This window comes from Panthera leo, chromosome B3 (genome assembly GCF_018350215.1).
Source record: "Panthera leo isolate Ple1 chromosome B3, P.leo_Ple1_pat1.1, whole genome shotgun sequence".
In the NCBI taxonomy this organism is placed as follows: Eukaryota; Metazoa; Chordata; class Mammalia; order Carnivora; family Felidae; genus Panthera; species Panthera leo.
Genome location: NC_056684.1, coordinates 124,556 through 144,702, shown reverse-complemented (window position 1 = coordinate 144,702; position 20,147 = coordinate 124,556). Strand labels below are relative to the sequence as shown.

General features: G+C 41.0%; 1 protein-coding gene across 11 annotated transcripts in view; it reads left to right on the top strand.

Moving 5' to 3' along the window:
- Window positions 1–20,147, top strand: part of CHRNA5 (cholinergic receptor nicotinic alpha 5 subunit) — a 59,320-nt gene that overhangs the window by 3,552 nt on the left and 35,621 nt on the right. For 4 of the 11 annotated variants that reach the window (XM_042940738.1, XM_042940741.1, XM_042940739.1 and 1 more), the window contains one exon: window positions 12,122–12,503. The exons of 6 other annotated variants lie outside the window; for them this stretch is intronic. In XM_042940738.1, the coding sequence (XP_042796672.1) occupies window positions 12,425–12,503 (79 nt within the window). In that variant the 5' untranslated portion in view covers window positions 12,122–12,424. Of the gene's footprint in view, window positions 1–12,121; window positions 12,504–16,577; window positions 16,640–20,147 lie in introns of those variants that run through there. One more of the 11 variants, XM_042940746.1, reaches the window with a different exon arrangement.

Below are 20,147 nucleotides of genomic sequence, written 5' to 3'. Positions count from 1 at the left end.
GTCATTAAGAGGGAACTAAAATAACTATTTAGTAGAAAATGAGAGCTAGGAAAGATTTTTTTTCTTCTCATCTGTAGTTATTTTCATTAATATTTTCAGAAGCTGACAGAAACACACAGAGTGGCTGTCATCTCTGCTTTTGTGATTACATCCAAAAGAGTCTCTAGGTGCCTCAGGTCGTTAGGCAAACTTTTCATACTGTTTACAATTAAAAATTATTTTGGTTTCCTTGCAAATACTGAACATGCTCTATGAGCTAGAGTGCGAACACCTGGAAGGTAGGGTTGTCTGTACATTTCCTGATGTAGCTGAGTTTATTAATGTAGTCTATGAATGTTGCTTTGAAAGGTTTTCGGTCATTTGTCAGAATGGGCTTTTTTCCATTTATAATCTACAAATTAGATCTAGCAGGTAATTTTTTATAATTAGGATATGGGTTTTTAGTATAGTAATTTTAGTTCAGAACATTTTTCTTCTAATAATATTATTCTTCTCCCTTAAGAATTGAAATTAATTTTTTTCAGATGTAATTTTAAATTTAATAGTAAGTAAGCATGTCTTGACAATGTGAGTTGGTAAATATTGGAATAGTTTCTGAAAAAAAAAGCTTATAACTTGTTTGATTAGAAGTTTGCTCCCCAGAATAGGATAGGTATAGTTTTATAATGACAGTAGGATAGAAGAGGTTATTTTAATGATCCTTTTCTGTCTTTAACTAAAATTTTAATTTAAATGGTCAGTTTCCATTTTAGGGAAGCATGATCTTATCTCTCCTGTGTTTAATTCAGAAAATGTGTACTCTTTTTTTCTTAAGTAGAATTATAAAATAAAGCCTTTTACCAGTAAAAATAGGAATTAAGTATGAATATTTGAATTCTGACAAAAAGCATAGCGTGGATTTTTTTTTTGAGGAGTGTAATCTAATATGTTTTGACAGTTACATAAACAAACATTTGCACCGAAGTGTGGTAGGGGCTTTAGTAGAAACATGCCAGGCATAACAGTCTCAAAGGAAAGTGAGGTCAGGATTCTACAAAACATTCTCTCCACCTCTAGGTCTTAGCAGCCTGGCTCACCTCAAACAGATTTCTCTGTAGCCCTCTCAAATGCTGCTTTTTGCCCCATTTTTATATATGGTGGAGCCTGGAATGTAGGTATGCTAGTACTCTATTGCTACATCCACACCATTACCTCTTGTTTTTCTCACTTTTGAAAAGAGTATTCTTTTCTAGTAGGAGTTTACATGTTTTTTTTTTTTTCCTAAGGCATAGTATGGACTTTTTACTCTTTGAATCAGCATTGACTTATTTTAGAACCAGAACATATAACATAGAAAGTGTGAAAGTTTTTGAATTTGAAAATACAAATTTATACAACATAAAATCTCAAATACACATGAAATATTCAAGTGAACAGAATTAAAATGATAAATTGCAAATTTTCAAACCTCTTTGAAATTAGTACTTAATAGTTTTAACAATATTAGCAGAACTCTTAGTATTCTTTCCTTCTTCCTTTCTTCTTCTTCTTCTTCTTCTTCTTCTTCTTCTTCTTCTTCTTCTTCTTCTGGTTTTTCTTGTTGTCATCCTCCTCCTCCTTCTTCCTCCTCCTTCCACCTCCCCCCTCCTCCCCTTCTCCTTTTATCTCTTCTTCTGTTTCTTCTCCTTCTTTTTCTCCTCCTTCTTCCCTTTCTCCTCCCCCTCCTCCTCCCTCTCCCCTCCTCCTCCTCCTCCTTTTCCTTCTCTTCTTCTTTGTCTTCGTCTTCTTCCCTTTCTTCCCCTTCTTCTTTTTGTTTATTTAAAGTTCATGTCTATAGGATAAATCCAAAGCATGCTACAGTTCATTTTACATTTTGATTCCAAACAACCTTTTATATTATTTTATTTTTTAAATTTTATTTTTTAAAAATTTACATCCAAATTAGTTAGCATATAGTGCAGCAATGATTTCAGGAATAGATTCCTTAATGCCCCTTCCCCATTTAGCCCATCCCCCCTCCCACACCCCCTCTAGTAACCCTCTGTTTGTTCTCCATATTTATGAGTCTCTTCTGTTTTGTCCCCTTCCCTGTTTTTATATTATTTTTTTCCCTTATGTTCATCTCTTTTGTATCTTAAAGTCCTCATGTGAGTGAAGTCATATGATATTTGTTTTTCTCTAATTTCACTTAGCATAATGCCCTCTAGTTCCATCCACGTAGTTGCAGATGGCAAGATTTCATTCTTTTTGATCGCCGAGTAATATTCCAGTGTGTGTGTGTGTGTGTGTGTGTGTGTGTGTGTGTGTGTGTACACACACACACACACACACCCCCCACATCTTTATCCATTCATCCATCAATGGACACTGGGCTCTTTCCATACTTTGGCTACTGTTGATAGTGCTGCTATAAACATTGGGGGGCATGTGTCCTTTTGAAACAGCACACCTGTATCCCTTGGATAAATACCTAGTCGTGCAGTTGCTGGGTTGTAGGGTAGTTCTATTTTTAGTTTTTTGAGGAACCTCCATACTGTTTTCCAGAATGGCTGCACCAGCTTGCATTCCCAAGGAGTTTAACATGTTTAATGCAAAAAAAAAGAAATTGGAGAGTTTGCCCTCGTACACCAACACCTGCAAGTGCCAGCTAGTAACTGCTAACAATTTGGTATTAGTCCATTCATATTTTTCTCTATGCATGTGTGGTTCCCTATGCTGTGCACAAGCTTTCAAGTATTGTGTAGTTCTATGTATTTTTGCTTATGTTAATTTTGCTTTTGCTGTCAGATTCAGAAAATTATCACCAAGACCTGTGTCAGGGAGCTTACCACCAACATTTTCTTCTAGGAGTTTTGTGGTTTCAGATTAAAAAAAATTATTTTTAATGTTTATTTATTTTTGAGAGAGAGAGACAGAGCACGAATGGGAGAGGGGCAGAGAGGGAGGGAGACACAGAATCCAAAGCAGGCTCCAGACTCTGAGCTGTCAACACAGAGCCCGACGTGGGGCTCGAACCCACGAGCTGTGAGATCATAACCTGAGCCGAAGTTGGAGCCTTAACCAACTGAGCCACCTGGATGCCCCCCAATTTTTTTTCTTAACATTTATTTAAAATTTTTTTTAACATTTATTTATTTTTGAGAGAGAGACAGAATGTGAGCAGGGGAGGGGCAGAGAGAGAGAGGGAGACACAGAATCCAAAGCAGGCTCCAGGCTCTGAGCTGTCAGCACAGAGCGTGATGTGGGGCTGAAACCCACGAGCTGTGAGATCATGACCTGAGCCGAAGTCCAACACCCAACCGACTGAGCCACCCAGGCGCCCCATGGTTTTCAGCTTTTATGTTCAAGTCTTTAAACCATTTTGAGGTAGTTTTTGTGCATGGTATAAGGAAGTGGTCCAGTTTCATTCCTTTGCATCTAGTTGTCTAGTTTTCCCAACACCATTTATTTATTTATTTTTAGATGTTTATGTATTTTTTTAAATGAAATTTATTGTCGAGTTGGTTTCTTTTTTTTTTTTTTTTTTAATTTTTTTTTTTAACGTTTATTTATTTTTCAGACAGAGAGAGACACAGCATGAACGGGGGAGGGGCAGAGAGAGAGGGAAACACAGAATCGGAAGCAGGCTCCAGGCTCCGAGCCATCAGCTCAGAGCCCGACGTGGGGCACGAACCCGCGGACCGCGAGATCGTGACCTGAGCCGAAGTCGGACGCTTAACCGACTGAGCCACCCAGGTGCCCCTCAAGTTGGTTTCTATACAACACACAGTGCTTATCCCAACAGGTGCCCTCCTCGGTACCCATCACCCACACCCCCTCCCACCCCCCAGATGTTTATGTATTTTGAGAGAGAGAGAGAGAGCGAGCAAGCACATGCATGAACACAGGCATGGGAGAAGGGCAGAGACAGAGGGAGAAAGAAAATCTTAAGCAGGCTCTACGCTCTCTGTGTAGAGCCTGACATGGGGCTGGATCGCAAGAACCTGGGAGCATGACCTGAGTGGAAATCAAGAGTCAGACACTCAACAGACTGAGACACCCAGGTGCCCGTTACCAACATCATTTATTAGACTGTCCTTTCCTCCTTGTATATTCTTGGCTTTTTTGTCATAAATTAATTGACCATGTAAGCATGAGTTTATTTTTGAGCTCTTTATTCTGTTCCATTGATCTGTGTGTCTGTTTTTATGCCAATTCCATACTGTTTTAATTACTATAGATTTGTAATATAGTTTGAATCCAGGGAACATGATGACTCCAGCTTTGTTCTTCTTTCTCAAGGTTGCGTTGGCTATCCGGGTTTTTTTTTAATGTTTTTTTAGTATTATTTGTTCTATTTCTTTGAAAAATGCCATTAGAATTTTGATAGGGATTGTGTTGAATCTGCAGATTGTTTTGAGTAGTATAGACATTTTGACAATGTGTTCAATCCATGAGCATGGAATATCTTTCCGTTTATTTCTATTGTCTTCAATTTCTTTAATGTCATGTAGTTTTCAATATGGGTGTTTCATCTCCTTGGTTAAATCTATTCCTGGGTATTTTATTCTTTTTGATGCAGTTGTAAATGAGACTTTTTAAAAAAATTCTCTTTCTGATAGTTTGCTGTTAGTATGTAGAAATGCAGCACATGTTTTTGTGTGTGTTGATTTTGTATCCTGCAGCTTAACTAAATCTAACTGATTTTAAATCTTAACTTTAACAGTTTTTTTTGGTGGAGTCTTTATATATAACATCCTGTCATCTGCAAATAGTGACAGTTTTACTTCTTCCTTACCAATGTGGATACCTTTTATTTCTTATTCTTTTTTTTTTTTTTTTTTGAGAGACAGAGAGAGAGGGAGAGAGAGAGGGTGCAAATGAGTGAGGCGTAGAAAGAGAGGGAGAAGTGGGGCTCACCCGCATCAGGGCTTGTGCTCACCCAGTGTGGGGCTTAAGCTCACCCAGTGCAGGGCTCAAACTCATCCGATGTGGGGCTTGAACTCATAAACTGTGAGATCATGTCCTGAGCCGAAGTTCAGTGCTTAACTGACTGAGCCACCTAGGCACCCATTATTTCTTATTCTTGCTTTATTGCTCTGGCTAGGACTTTCAATACTATGTTGAATAAAAGTGGTGAGAGTGGGCATCCTTGTCTTGTTTTTGATCTTAGGAAAAGCTTTCAGCTTTTCATTATTGAGTTTTGTGTTAGCTGTGAGCTTGTCATATATGGCCTTTATGATGTTGAGGTAGATTTTCTCAGTGTCCACTTTGTACGAGTTTTTATCATGAATGAACATTGAATTTTGTCAAGTGCTTTTCTGTATTCAGATGATCATGTGATTTTTTATCCTTTAATTTGTTAATGTGGTATATCACGTTGACTAGATTGTGGATTTTTTTAAATTTATTTTGAGAGAGAGAGAGAGAAAGCACTAGTGGGGGAGGGTCAGAGAGAGAAGAGAGCGAGAATCCCAAGCAGGCTCTGCACCAACAGTGCAGAACCTGATGTGGGGCTGGAACCCATGAACAATGATATCATGACCTATGCTGAAGTCGGATGCTCAACCAACTGAGCCACCCAGGCACCCTTACTGGATTGTGGGTTTTTAAAAACAGTTTATTTATTTATTTTGAGTGAGAGAGCATGAGCAGGGGAGAGGCAGAGAGAGAGAAAGAGAGAGAGAGAGAGAGAGAGAGAGAGAGAATGAGAATCCCAAGTAGGCTCCATGCCATCAGCACAGAGCCTGATGGGGGTCAGTCTTGAAAACCACTAGATCATGACCTGAACTGAAATCAAGAGCTTGGGTGCTTAACTGACTGAGCCACCCAGGCACCCCTGGTTTGTGGATTTTAAATTATCCTTGCACCCATGGAATAAATCCCACTTGATCATGTTGAGTGATCCTTTTAAGGTGTTAGTGATTCAGTTTGCTCACATATTTTGTTGAGGGTTATTGCATCTATGTTTATTAGGAATATTGGCCTGTAATTTTCCTTTCTGTGTCATCCTTGTATGGTTTTGGTATTGGGGTAATACTGGCCTCATAGGATGAATTTGAAAGTGTTCCTTCTCCTTCTATTTTTTTTTTTTTGAAGAGTTTGAGAACAATTGGTATTAATTCTTCTTTGAATATTTGGTAGAATTCACCAGTGAAGCCATCTGGTTCTGGGTTTTTCTTCTTTGGGAAGCTTTTAATTACTGATTCAATCTCCTTACTGGTTATCAGTCAGCTCAGATTTTCTATTTCATCATGATTCGGTCTTGGTAAATTGTATGTTGGTAGGAATTTATCTATTCTAGGTTGTCCAATTTGTTGGCATATAACTGTTCACAACAGTCTTTTGTGATCCTTTGTATTTCTGTGGTATCATTTGTAACATTTCTTGTTTAATTCTGATTTTATTTATTTGGGTTCCCTTTTTTTTCTTGGTGAGTCTAGCTAAGAGTTTGTCAGTTTTATCTTACAGAGAATCAGCTCCTAGTTTCATTGGTCTTTGTTTTATTTTTTAGTCTATTTCATTTATTTCTTCTCTAAGCTTCATTATTGGGCTTTGTTCATCTTTTTCTAGCTCATTTTTTTAATTTTTAATTTTTTATTATTTTTATTTTTTATTTTAGAGAGAAAGAGCACAAACGGGAGAGGGGCAGAGGGAGAGAGAGAAAGAGAGAAAGAGAGAAAGAAGAGAGAGGGAGAATCTTAAACAGGTTCCATGCTCAGCATGGAGCCCAATGCAGGGCTTGATCCCACAACCCTGATTTCATGACCTGAGAGGAAGTCAAGAGTCTGATTGATGCTCAACTGCCTGAGCCAACTAGGCGCCCTGTCTAGCTCCTTGAAGTGTAAAGTTAGGTTGTTTTTTTTAGACTTTTCTTGTTTCTTGAGGTAGACATTTATAGCTATGAACTTCCCTTTTAAAACTGTTTTTGCTGCATCCCATAAATTTTGATATTTATATTTCCATTTTCATTTGTCTCAGGGTATTTTTTGATTTCTCTTTTGATTGCTTCTTTGACTCATTGGCTTTTTGGTAGCATGCTGTTTAATATCCGCATATCTGTGAATTTTCCAGTTTTACTCATGTAATTAATTTCTAGTTTCATGCCGTTGTATTGGTAAAGATGCTTGAGGTGATTTTAATCCTCTTAAATTTATTAAGACTTGATTTGTGGTCTACCATATATATGATCTATCCTGGAAAATGTTCCATGTGCATTTAAGAAGAATATGTATTCTGTTGCTCTGGATGGAATGTTCTGTACATATCTAAGTCAATCTGAGCTAATGAATCCTTTAATGCTGATATTTTCTTGGTTTCTGTCTAGATGATGTATCCATTTATGTAAGTGGGATATTAAAATCTCTTACTATTATTGTGTTGCTATCTATTTCTCCCTTTAGATCTGTTAATATTAGCTTTATATATTTAGGTCCTCCAAAGTTGGGTGAATAAATATTAATAAATGTTACATCCTTTTTTGGATTGTACTCTTTATCATTATGTAACAATCGTATTTGATTGTTTTGTAGTTCCTCTCTGTTTTTGCTGTCTTCCTCTGTGGTTTGATGATTTTCTTTAGTGGTATATTATATTCCTTTCTCTTTAGCATTTATATATTTATAATAGGTTTTTGCTTTGTGGTTACCATGAGGCTTACATAAAACAACTTATGTGTATAACAGTCTATTTTAAACTGATAACAACTTAAGTTTGATCCCATTCCAAAGCTCAATATTTTCACTCTTTCCCTGGCCCATGTGTTACATTTTACGATTTTTTATGTTGGGTTTCCCTTAATTAGTTATTGTAAACATTGCTATTTTTACTATTTTTGTCTTGTAACTTTCATACTAGCTTTATAAGTAAATCCACTGTTTTTACTACATATTTATCTTTCCAGTGAGATTTATTCTTCCATATATTTTTTTGTTACTGATTAGTGCTCTTTCTTTTCAGCTTAAAGAGGTCCCTTTAACATTTCTTGTAAGGCTGATATAGTGGTCATGAACTTCTTTAGCTTTTGCTTGTCAGGAAAACTCTTTATCTCTCCTTTAATTCTGAATGATAAATCTCCTGGGTAGCATATTCTTGGTTGGAAAATTTTCCCTTTCAGCACTTGGAATATATCATGCCATTCCCTTCTGGCCTGCAAAGTTTCTGCTGAAAAATCTGCTAGAGCTTGTTTGGGACTCTCTGGGCTTCCTGGATTGGGATGTCTCTTTCCTTCCCCAGGTTAGGGGAGTTTAGAGCCACTGTTTTTTATTTTTCAGTAGGCTTCATGCCCAGTGGGGAGCCCAACATGGGGCTTGAACTCACGACCCTGAGGTCAAGACCTGAGCCAAGATTGAGAGTTGGACACTTAACTGACTGAGCCACCTAGGTGCCCCAGCAGCCTGTTATATTTTTAATAGCTTCCAGTAGGTGAAGATGTGCCCAAGACCTGTCAGCATACCTAAGGGGAGGATCTTAGTACCTACATTCAGAGTGTTTGGTAGCCAGACCCTCAGGTAGCAGAATTTAATTTAATTTAATTTAATTTAATTTAATTTAATTTAATTTAATTTAATTTAACTTAACTTAACTTAACTTAACTTAATTTAATAATTTAACTAATTTGTTTATTCAGTTATTTAAAGTAAGCTATATGCCCATTGTGGGGTTTGAACTCATGATCAAGAGTCACATGCTCTACCAATTGAGCCAGCCAAGTGCCTCTCAGGTAGCAGCTTTTAAAAGCATGCTAATATATATAGTCCTGTGGGACCACAAGAGTTAGCCCCTTTAGCCAGGTGATCTGGCAGTGTCCCCTGGGTGACAGTTGTAAAAACCAGGGCTCCGTATGAGTGTACCAGCTCTTTTCTGGGAGATGTTGGCCATCTGGAGCAAGGCAGAGGGAGAGAACCAAGATGTTGTACATAGCCAGTGTTCCTTAAGAGCATCCATAGTCCACTAGGTGTATGCTAAACCTGAAGCCTGTCTTTTACGGTAAAGCTCTGGGAGAGGCAAAGAGGCCTCCTTCACGGAAAGACTGGGGGAACATGTTGTCTTTCTGTCTGTCTGCTGTCTGGGCAGTGCCCTAGGGGTGGTGGTCTGCCAAGAACTGTCTCTTCCATTGCCATGGTCCCATGAGACCCAGGAATGCAACACTCTTCACCTCTTCCCTCGCCCAGAGCCATGTGATCATGGGGCATCCTCTGGGCAGCAGCTGCAAAAACTGGGCACCAGCTGTAAAAGGTCACCGGCCATGTGTAGAGCCTCCTTCCAGGAGATGAGACACTGGTCCTCTGGAGTGCAACAGAGGGAGAGAGCAAAGATAGTGCCTCCCCTCTGAGGTCTCTGGAAGAGTTCACAGTCAGCCCTTAGATGAGTGTTTAATGAGAAATCTGCCTCTCAGGCCATAGCCATGGTGGTTAGCTAGTAGGCCTCTTTCACAGGAAGACTAAGCTCACGGTTCTGTCGCCTCTTGCTATGGCTTGGGGGCGGTAGCTGTTTGAGAACTCTTTTTCAAGCGTTTACAGTCCTGCAGGACCCACCAGCACAAGCCCCACTGGCCACCAGAGCCAGGTGATGAACAGATGTCCCTTGTCAGTAGCTGCAAAAATCAGGGTTATCAGACAGGAGTATGAACTACTTTTTGGGTGGCACCAATTGTTACAGCCCCACGGGACCAGGAGAGCAGGCTCCACTGGCCTTTAGAGCCAGGCAGTCAAGAAGCGTCCCCTGGGTGGCAGCCACAGAGACGGGGAGACCAGATGCGTGCACGCACCACGGTACTGTTGCTCTGCATCACGACAACAGGAGAGCTCAAAGATGGCCCCCGGCAGTCTGCATCCCTGGAGACTATTCCAGTAGCCTCCGGGTGCTTGTGTTACATCAGATGCCTACCCATCAGAACAGTGCTTTAAGCCAGTGAGGCTCCTTCACTTTAAGTCTGGGCAATGGGCTGCCTCTGAGCTGCTCCCTGGAGTGGGTAAGTCTGCTTGCACAGGCCCTGATGAGAGCTGTCTTCCAAATTGTTAGTCTTGTGGGTCTCAGCGTGTGAGGCCTTTTGGTTTTCAGTTAGATGTTTGGGGGCTCATTTCTCAGTTGCAGGGTCTAAATGTTAAGGTGCTCGATGTGGGATTTGAATCCTTTGCTCCTTGTGGGGAAGCTCTGGGTTTTGAGTTTTCTCCTGGTTATGGGTTGCTCTGCAGGGTTGGGGTTGATGGCAAGATCGTGTCCCAGGCTGTCTTGCCTTCTTGGATGTGGTTTTCTTCTCATTTGCCTTATGTATAGTCATAACTCAGCCAGCCTTTAGGTTTATTTAGGAAGAAATTGTCCCATATCCAGCTGTAGACTCAGTGTGTCTGTGGGAGGAGGTGAGTGCAGGATCTTCCTACATCACTATTGTGAACTGGAACCTCACAGTATGAACCCTTGATGTTTTTACTTCTCTTTATTTTACGATCAACAGTGTACAAATGGAATTGGGCAAGACCTTTTTTTTCTTAAGTCAGAGTCTCTTTTTTATGGGAGATAATCTTGTGCATTGTAAATTGTGAGGTGGCATTTCTGGCCTCTATCCACAAGATGCTTGTAGCACCCACCAAAAAATGTCTCCAGATATAGTTAAATGTGCCTTAAGGGACAAAATTGTTCACCTCACCCCTACCCTTTGAGAATCACTGCTGTAAGTCTTGCAGACTATGGCTTCCCAAACAATGTGCACTGGAATCCCCTATGTCCACTGACTGATGAATGGATAAAGAAGATGTGATTATATACATATATATGTGTGTGTGTGTGTGTGTGTGTGTGTATAAACGTATATATATCTCCATAAAAAAGAGTGAAAGCTTGCCATTTGCAATGAAATGGATGGAACTAGAGTGTATTATGCTAAGTGAAATAAGTTAAAGACACGCTATGTAATTTCACTCATGGAATTTAAGAAACAAAACAGGTGAACATAGGGGAAGAAACTAAAAATAGGGAAGCAAACCGTAAGAGACTCTAACAATAGAGAACAAACTGAGGGTTGAGGGAGAGAGATGGGTGGGGGATGGGCTAGGTGGGAGATGGGCAATAAGGAGGGCACTGTTGGGATGAGCACTGGGTGTTGTATGTAAGTGATGAATCACTAAGTTCTACTCCTGAAACCAATATTACACCATATATTAACTAACTAGAATTTAAATAAAAACTGAAACAAAAACAAACAAAAGAAGAGAGAATGCAGATGCTGGTTCGGTAGGTGGAGGCAGGCCCGAGAATCGCATCTCTAACGAGCACTCGGGCTGTGGGTGCTGCTGGTCAGATTTCCACACCGATTAGCAAGCTCGCCGATAGCTTTCCATCATCTCAATTGAGTGAATTTTCAAGAGGATCCGATGACAATAATTATGGAAATAGTGAATTTAGAGTAAACTATAGCCCAAACAACATGAGACCAATGGAAACCAAGAAAACAAGCACTATCCCTCCATCCTAACAAATAGCAGCTGCCTTCACTTTTCCCTGCTTCCTTCTAGCCCTCAATGTTCATTCACAATTAGAGAGCTCTGAGGAGGAGATTTGCAAGAATCAAATCAAGGTCATCTAGACTGTAGCAAACTGAGGCAACTCATATACCACCAGGTGCTATAATTTATAATACTGTAAACACACTAGCTCATAATACACATCTTTGCCTGTTGAGAGGTTTAGGGTGTCAAATTAAGACAGTGAACTCTGCATTTACCTGATCTGATGATGTTCAAACTTTCTTTTTTGTGTGAAAGTGTGTTCTCTCCTTGAGAACTATTGACTGGACCTAAATTTAACACTGTCTAAGGTCATTTTCTTACTGCAGGTTTTCCGAGAGTCAGGGAAATATGTTAAATTAGGTTTATTAAAGCTTACCAGTTACAGAGAAACTTTATCCTATAATTCTGTTATAAGAATCAATAGAAAATGTAATGAAATTCCTGGAGTGAAAAAAATCCTCTGCATTTCATCTGTAATCCTTAAAATAGTGATTGGTAAGCATACTTACTTGTCACATTGAGAATGTTGGATACAGCACACATTTCTTCTCATTTACAAAATGATTGATTATGTTCACTGCTTTATCTTGCTATTGCTTAAAATAACCCTCCTAGGACTGCTGTAAAGAGGTTTATTGTTTTGTTTTTTTTTAAAGGAATACAAGTCACTTTTTGTTAAGTTAAACAGTACAAGGAGCCTGAAAAAGTGGATTAACTGCCCCAGCAATGGTTTAACCATGAACTAGGGATGTGTAAATACATTGTACGTCACTTCTATAAGCCTCTTTAGGGGCATTATCGTATTTCATTCTTGTGGCTGCCTGTGAAGAAGAAAGGGATGCCGTTGGCAGTACTCCGCAAAATTTAAAATGTGTATACCCCTGACTCAGCAGTTCTACTTCTAAGAAGTCAATGCCATAGAAACCCTTGTATAAGTGTGGAAAAATAGATGTACAAGGATGCCAACACAGCATTTTTCCCATTGGAGTGTTATTAGAAATAACCGGAAATTGAAGACTACACAGATGCCCATCAATGGTAAAAGCTTAAATAAATTATGATACACTCACAATGCACACTGCTTTGCAGCTTATGAAGGAAGAGTGGAGAAGAGTGGAGAAGAGTGGAGTGGAGAAGGAAGAGTGGAGAAGGATTATATTGATGTATAATACTGGATGAAAACAGCAAGTCACAGGACTTAAAAAGAGGAAAACATTTGCTCTTTTGCGTGTGTATTTAAAAATGTGTGTACATAGGGGCGCCTGGGTGGCTCACTCGGTTGGGTGTGCGACTTTGGCTCAGGTCATGGTCTCTAGGTTTGTGAGTTCGAGCTCCGTGCCACGCTCTGTGCTAACAACTCAGAACCTGGAGTCTGCTTTGGAATCTGTGTCTCCCGCTCTGTTTGCCCCTCCTCCACTCATACTGTCTCTCTCTCTCTCTCTTCCCCTCTCTCTTTCTCATTCTCTCTCAAAAATAAACATTAAAATTTTTTTTTTAAAGTGTACACATCAAACTTAACAGTGTTTACCCTTGGAAGAAGGGATATGGGGAGGAGGATGAGAATTCCTACTTGTTATGTGCTTCAGGTTTGAATCTTGACAATGATCATATATTACTTTTGTAATTAAAGGACTATTTTGAGAAAATCGAAAACAAACTGGGTCCTAGTTCTACCCCTGCTACTTGTGTTTGACCAACGATTCTCATCTGGGGTAGTTTCGCAACACCCCTTCGCCATTCATCCGACATTTGGCATCGTCTGGAGACATTTCTGGTTGTCACGTTGTCAAGAGGGATATGTAGCGGGTAGAAGCCAGGGATGCTGCCAAACCTCCCGCAGTGCAGCAGTGCAGAGGACGGCCCCTCCGTAACGAAGAATTACCCAGCTCCAAATGTGGGAGGTACTGAGTTAAGAAATCCTGTGTCAGACTGCAGGGTTACAGCCATGTTCAGGTATGCAGATTGTGCCTCTGACCGTTTCAGGGAATGCCATTCACACTGTGAGGAAATCTCTGCACACCATGCAACGTTGTAGTTATTATCAAATGAAAAATAAACATGCAAATTTGTACCCCAGGGGGCAGGCACTGGAGTTTTCTGCTTTATCGTTAGCACCTTGCCCAGAGGCTGGCACACTAAGCAGCCACACGAATGAAGGAATTTAACTAGATATCCCACATAGGCTCTATTATACTCAGGTTGGAGCAGATGCTGAAGATTTAAGAATTTAAGGAGAAACTTAAAATTATAGCAGATGATGTCTGCTAATTTATCTTCAGTTGAGGATTGACAAATACTGCTGATATACATATGTAGCTGTAGAACACCTTGGTTCACTTTTCTCAACGCCTTTTGATAAGAAAATCATGTTTCCTCATGAAAGAATGTCAGTAAAGGACACTATTGTGTCTTATCTTTCTAGAATCGGTTTAATTTTTTTAAAAAATTTTTTTAACGTTTATTTTTATTTATTTTTGAGACAGCGAGAGACAGAGCATGAACGGGGGAGGGAGACACAGAATCTGAAACAGGCTCCAGGCTCTGAGCAGTCAGCACAGAGCCCAACATGGGGCTCGAACTCACAGACAGTGAGATCGTGACCTGAGCTGAATTCGGACCCAGGCGCCCCTAGAATCGGTTTTAAAAATCCCTAGCTATCTAGGGTCGTCTGGGTGGCTCGGTTGTGTCCAACTCTTGATTTTGGCGCAGGTCATGATCTCGAGGTTCATGAGTTCGAACTTCTCCCCCACCCCACCACTCCCCCTCTCAAGCTTGCACTCTCTCAAAATAAACTTAGAAAATATTAAAAAAAATTTTTTTTAATGTTTGTTTATTTCTGAGACAGAGTGCGAGTAGGGGAGGGGCAGAGAGAGAGAGAGGGAGACACAGAATCCGAAGCAGGCTCCAGGCTCCGAGCTATCAGCACAGACCCTGACGTGGGGCTCGAACTCACAAACCGTGAGATCATGACCTGAGCCGAAGTCAGTTGCTCAACCGACTGAGCCACCCAGGCGCCCCACCCGACCCCCTGCCAAAAAAAATTTTTTTTAATCATTAGCCTTAGATATCTTTGGGCTGCATACTGAATTTAGTGAAGACTTTTTAAAATCATTTTATTTTAATTTATTTTTAATTTATTTTTATTTTTAAAGTAATCTCCACACCCGATATGGGGCTCAAACTCATGACTTCAAGATCAAGAGTTGCATGCTCTTCCAACTGAGTGAGTCAGGTGCCCCTTAAAAACATTTTAAACTGTAGACACTGCCTGACTTTGTAAAATAATGTACATTACTGGGGCGCCTGGGTGGCGCAGTCGGTTAAGCGTCCGACTTCAGCCAGGTCACGATCTCGCGGTCCGTGAGTTCGAGCCCCGCGTCAGGCTCTGGGCTGATGGCTCGGAACCTGGAGCCTGTTTCCGATTCTGTGTCTCCCTCTCTCTCTGCCCCTCCCCCGTTCATGCTCTGTCTCTCTCTGTCCCAAAAATAAATAAAAAAAAATGTTGAAAAAAAAAAAAAATTAAAAAAAAAAAAAAAATAATGTACATTACTTTACTTTGCGTAACAGTGAGGCAGCAAAGCGGAAGGTATTCTTTTTATAATGTTTTATAGTGGAAAAGCTGAAAAATACACAAGAATATTCAAGAATAATGGATTGAAGAGTTTTTGCCGTAGACTTTCTTTTCTTAAGTTTATTTATTTATTTTGAGAGAGAGCATGTGAGCAGGGGAGGGGCGGAGTGAGAGAGAGAGGAGGAGAGAGAGAATCCCAAGCAGGCTCCGTGCCATCAGCATGGAGCCCAACACAGGTCTCAAATTCACAAACTGTGGTATCGTGACCTGATCCCAAACCAAGTCAGGCGCTCAACTGACTGAGCCCCAGGCATGCCACCATACACTTTTAACAATTATTGACATTTTGCCAACGGATATCCTTATTTTAGAAAATGGTGACATATGGAGGTTAACAGATAATTAGTGTCAAGTATGTAGACTGAGTCTTTCAGCTTTGAAGTTCTGTGTCCTCTCCTATTCATCCGACTAAAAATTAAGGAGAAAGGTTACGTTTTTTTGAAAATGTATGTGGTTTCGTTGGGTAACTTGAAAGTGAAATTCTTTTGGTAAGACATTCTCATAATTCCTCCAACTTGAGACAATACTGGAGTAATGATGTTCAGAGTTAAAACTGAATTTGTAAAACCCAAATTTAAATCCTTCAGAATGTTACATTATCCATATTTGTACTTTTCAGGTATTCAATTTAGTTTTTCCCTTACTAGTTGTATCTTTACTTTGGAAGGGTCGCTCCATTTGTTTTTTGTTGTTGTTCTTATCTTATTTTTAGTGTGCTTCACTCCTTGGTTCCTTTTGTTTTTCTGAGATGTGACTTAGGATCTTTACATAGGTTGATTTCCTTTCTTTTCTTTTCTTTTCTTTTTTTTTTCCTGGGGGGGGGGAGAAGATTCTTTTTGTTTTGTTTTTTAAGTTTATTTATTTATTTTGAGACAGAGACAGAGACAGAGAGAGAGAGAGAGAGAGAGAGAGAGAGATGGAGACAGAGTGAATCCCAAGCAGGCTCTGTCCAGGAGCCCAACATGGGGCTCGAACCCATGTACTGTGAAATCATGACATGAGCTGAAATCAAGTTGGATGTTCAACCGACTGAGCCACCCAGGTGCCCCTGATTTTCTAATTATTATTATTAGCTTTACAGCATATAGATTTGAGGAAAGCTTCTAACTGAACTGTCATTGCACTGTGTCTAGAGTGCTCAATGCACAGAAAACTGCTTCCTTCTGCTTTTGCAAGGTTTTACTGCCTAGAGTAGTCTGCAGGAAGATCATCTTTGTTGGGGTATTGAGGAAGTTTTAGGTAGAAATCAGTGATTGTGGGATCTCTAACTTCAAGAAGCTATGTCTAGGGACTCGGTGGTTAAGAGCAAATTTGTGTAGCTGTGTAATCGTTGCTGAATCATTAGAGATAAATGGGAATTGTCAGATGGTGCTGATTCATTTATTCATTCATATATTCAACACACTGAGCACCTATTATGTGCCACTATGTTGTCAGGTGCTGGGGATATGATGAATAAACCACCCATTGCCATCAATTTACACCATAGTGGGGAGGACAGACATTGATCAAACACATGCAGGATTGTGTAAGTGCACCCCAGGTAAGGAACATGGTTTATGCAGAGGATCCTAATGGAGACTTTGGGGGCAGGGAAGATCCCTGAGGAAGTGATGCCTGGGCTGACACCTGCAGGCCCAGTGGGAGTTGGGTAGGTGAGGGGGAGGGAGAGTGTCTCTGACAGGGAAGAAGCACACTGCTTGCTGGAGGGAAGCCCGTGGTGAGTTCGAGCAGAGAGCACAGGGGAGAGTCACGCCAGGAGAGGCTGGTGGGGACAGACCGGGTGGGATGTGGCCTTAAGGATTTGGTCTGCCTTAATGAAAACCACGGAAGGGTTTTAAGCAAGGAGGTACCGTCAGATCTGTGTTTGGAAAGATGGCTTGGCTGTCTGCATGGAGAACTGACTGCGGGGGCTGAGGAGCCTGCTTCGGGCAGTAGGCTTGCTCTGGCCCTGATGAGAGACGCAGACAGCTCGTGCTAGGACAGCGGCAGTGGGGTGAGAAGACATGCACGGATCTGAGAAACGTTTAGAGGTGAAACCAACGGTTTCCTGATGGGTTGGATATGCACGTGAGGAGAAGGTCATGTAAAGGACGACTCCTAGGTTTTAAAGTTGTAACTCGGCAGATGGTGGAAGCATTCACTGCAACGGGCAGGACAGGGAAGGTCGTGTATTTGGTTATGTGCACATTGAGTCTGTGGTCCCTTTACCGTGTGCCTGTTTCACACAGATTAGAGAATTGTGGCAAATGGAGGTTAACGGGGGGTTTAGCGGTGCCGAGTGTGCAGATTAAGGTTTTTGGCTTTGCAGCATCCCTCCCTCTTGAGCACGCTAAAATGAGGGAGCAAGGTTACATTTCTTTGAAACTGTATGTGGTTTCACTATCTTGAATGAGAAATGGACATTCAGGTGTGGACTCAGAGGAGCGCTCTGTGTCGGAGACACAGGTGCCTCACGAGTGGTCTTTCCTTAAGTTCATTTTAGTTGCAGTACCCTTGGAAATGACCTTTTGGGATTGTCTGTTATAAATAAATGGAGAGCTAGAGTAGAATTCTTAGGATCTCCATTGCTGAGTGCGATTTTACAGGCCTCCTAAAACGTTTCTGCAAGTAATTGTTGGGTACCTTGAAACAAAAGTCTCTGTAAGTAAGGGTTGGAGGCACCCGTGCCAGCAGCTTCCGGGAGACTGTAGCTGGATCGGCGTTTCTGAGGTCTGTCCGATGGTCAGCACTGGAATTAGAGTTTTTTGCAAACCACTCACAAACTTGAAATGTAAGATTAGCTATGGTTTTTCCCTTTTTGTGTTCTTAGTATTTGCCTTCTTAAGGAATGTGCGTTGAGTGAATTGACTGTCTTACCTAACACGTTAATGGTGTGGAGTTTAGCTAGACTTCATGTAATTTAAAGATTATTATTGACGTTAGCTTAGTTTGCTTTTTTTGTTACTATCGTTTTGCATATATCCCCTTTTATGAGAAGGATCTGTGGCTAACACAGTGAAAATAAATAGTAATGTACAATTCATAATTTTGCCATAAATGCAGTGTGCATACAGAGTGTAAGTCTGTATGTGGTCAGATAAATCAGTCTGCAAATATAGCGATGTCACGTGTACTCCCCAAAAAGGAAAGCAAAACCATGCTTATCTGAAAATCAGATTTAACCATATCAGTAATCCATTCCCCAGTACCCTAGGGCTATTTTACTGTGAAACTTTGTCAAATAATGGCAGCCCAGAAAGCATTTATGATGTTTGCAAAAGACCGTGCCCTCTCCGGTGAACCAATTCTTTTCTTGAATAAATAATATAAAATTGATGAATTTTGTTACCAAAGCAAGAAGAGAGACCAAGATCCCAGAGACATCATTCAAAGTAGAATGAATTCTATGTGACAAAATTGGGTTTAAGGCCTACTGTAGGTAAGAAGGTCATAAACCCAGGCACAAAGTTATTCTCCTTGAAAAGAAAGCAGGAGTGACTAATGACAAAATTCCTCTATTAAGTGACATGTTGGATATCATATTAGCACGCTATGACTGAGAGCTATTACTGTCACGCGTGTGTGTGTTCTAGTTTTTTACTTTTTGGTCAGACAAAACCACTAATGTAGAGTGTGAATCACCTTCTGGCTTGTTCATGGTACACGAAGGAGGTGTGCCTGACAGCATTTTATTTTTATCAGTAAGAACTCCTAGAATAAGAGATTTTGATTTTAGTTAGGATTGTTTGTGATCGCTGGTGTAGACTGGAAAGGTGTTGAGAATGGCTCTGTGGGCAGCAGGGAAGGGCGTTGTTGGACGAGGAGGTGGCTGCGCGGGAATGCCCGTCGTGTGCCGTCACTCGCAGGTAGCAGCTGGTGGAAACAGTGTGCTTCCTGATTTTGACCGTGTCGGAGACAATAAGGAACTGAAAATAAGGTCAAGTCACAGGCACCAAGTGTGTCCGTCACTGCTGCAGGAAGAGGCGGGCGCTGTATGCAAGCCTCTGCTTTTCCACACGGAGGTACCCCGACTCTCCAGGGGAAAGTGCACACGCCAGTTCTTAAACTTGGGGGATTTGAGAGAGACATTTCTTCATGACACTGACAAAGCCGTTTTTCTGGTTTCAAATGTTGGAAGTAGCATAGCTCACTGATCCAGTCATTTCTTGATAGGTAGAGTTGGGTATTCGAGGGGCAAAATGTGATTTTTAGTTTTGAGGAGATCAGTGTGACCAGATAATATTTTTGAAATATGAAATGCCCCTTTTATGTTGTTCCTGGTTTGTTTGTTTGTTTGTTTGTTTGTTTGTTTGTTTTTACGCTTTGGCCCTTCCTCCTACCTGCTCCAGTCAGGTAGTACTGTGCTCATACTTGAGATGAAGCAGGATGTGACAGCAAACAGACATAAGGAGTTAAAATTTGCCTTTTTTTTTTTTTTTTTTTTTTTTTTTTTTAGTTTCTAAAACCTAGTCTGCCATGGGGAACAGAAGGGACTTGGTACACACGCTATAATGGCAGTGTTACAGGAGGGTGGGAGAGACGCTGGTCCCTGTCTCTGGGGTCGAGGAGTGAATGTTGGGACAGCAGAGAGTGAGCAAAGCGGCAGTTTATTGAGCGAAAGCACAAAACTCTGAGAGTTACAGGGGTCCCCACTGGGTTGATGCCAAGGATTTTTGTCCCTTTTTTTTGGGGACCTTATCAGGAACTGGATAACAGTTTGTGAGACTGCTCATGGCAGACAGCACAGGCAGGTCTGTGGAATTTATCCTTTTTTTTTCCTTCCCCCAAACCTGCTGCCCTGCAGCCCCCCACCCACAGCCACAGCCAGTCCCCCTCCCCGGGGCCCCTGTCTGTCCCTGCGTGCTGTTAACCCTTTCACTACTCATCAGAACAAAGCTGCTACTTGACAGGAGAAAATAATTCCCTTGCTGAGCGGAGGAAAAGACCGAGGAGAGAAGAGAGCGAGAGGATACATGCTGGCACCGGAGTGTGCAGGCCCTGGGCCGAGGGGACGCTGGGATGACAGCCAATCTAAGCGTCACGCGGGCTCAGAGTACTCTTCAGGGACC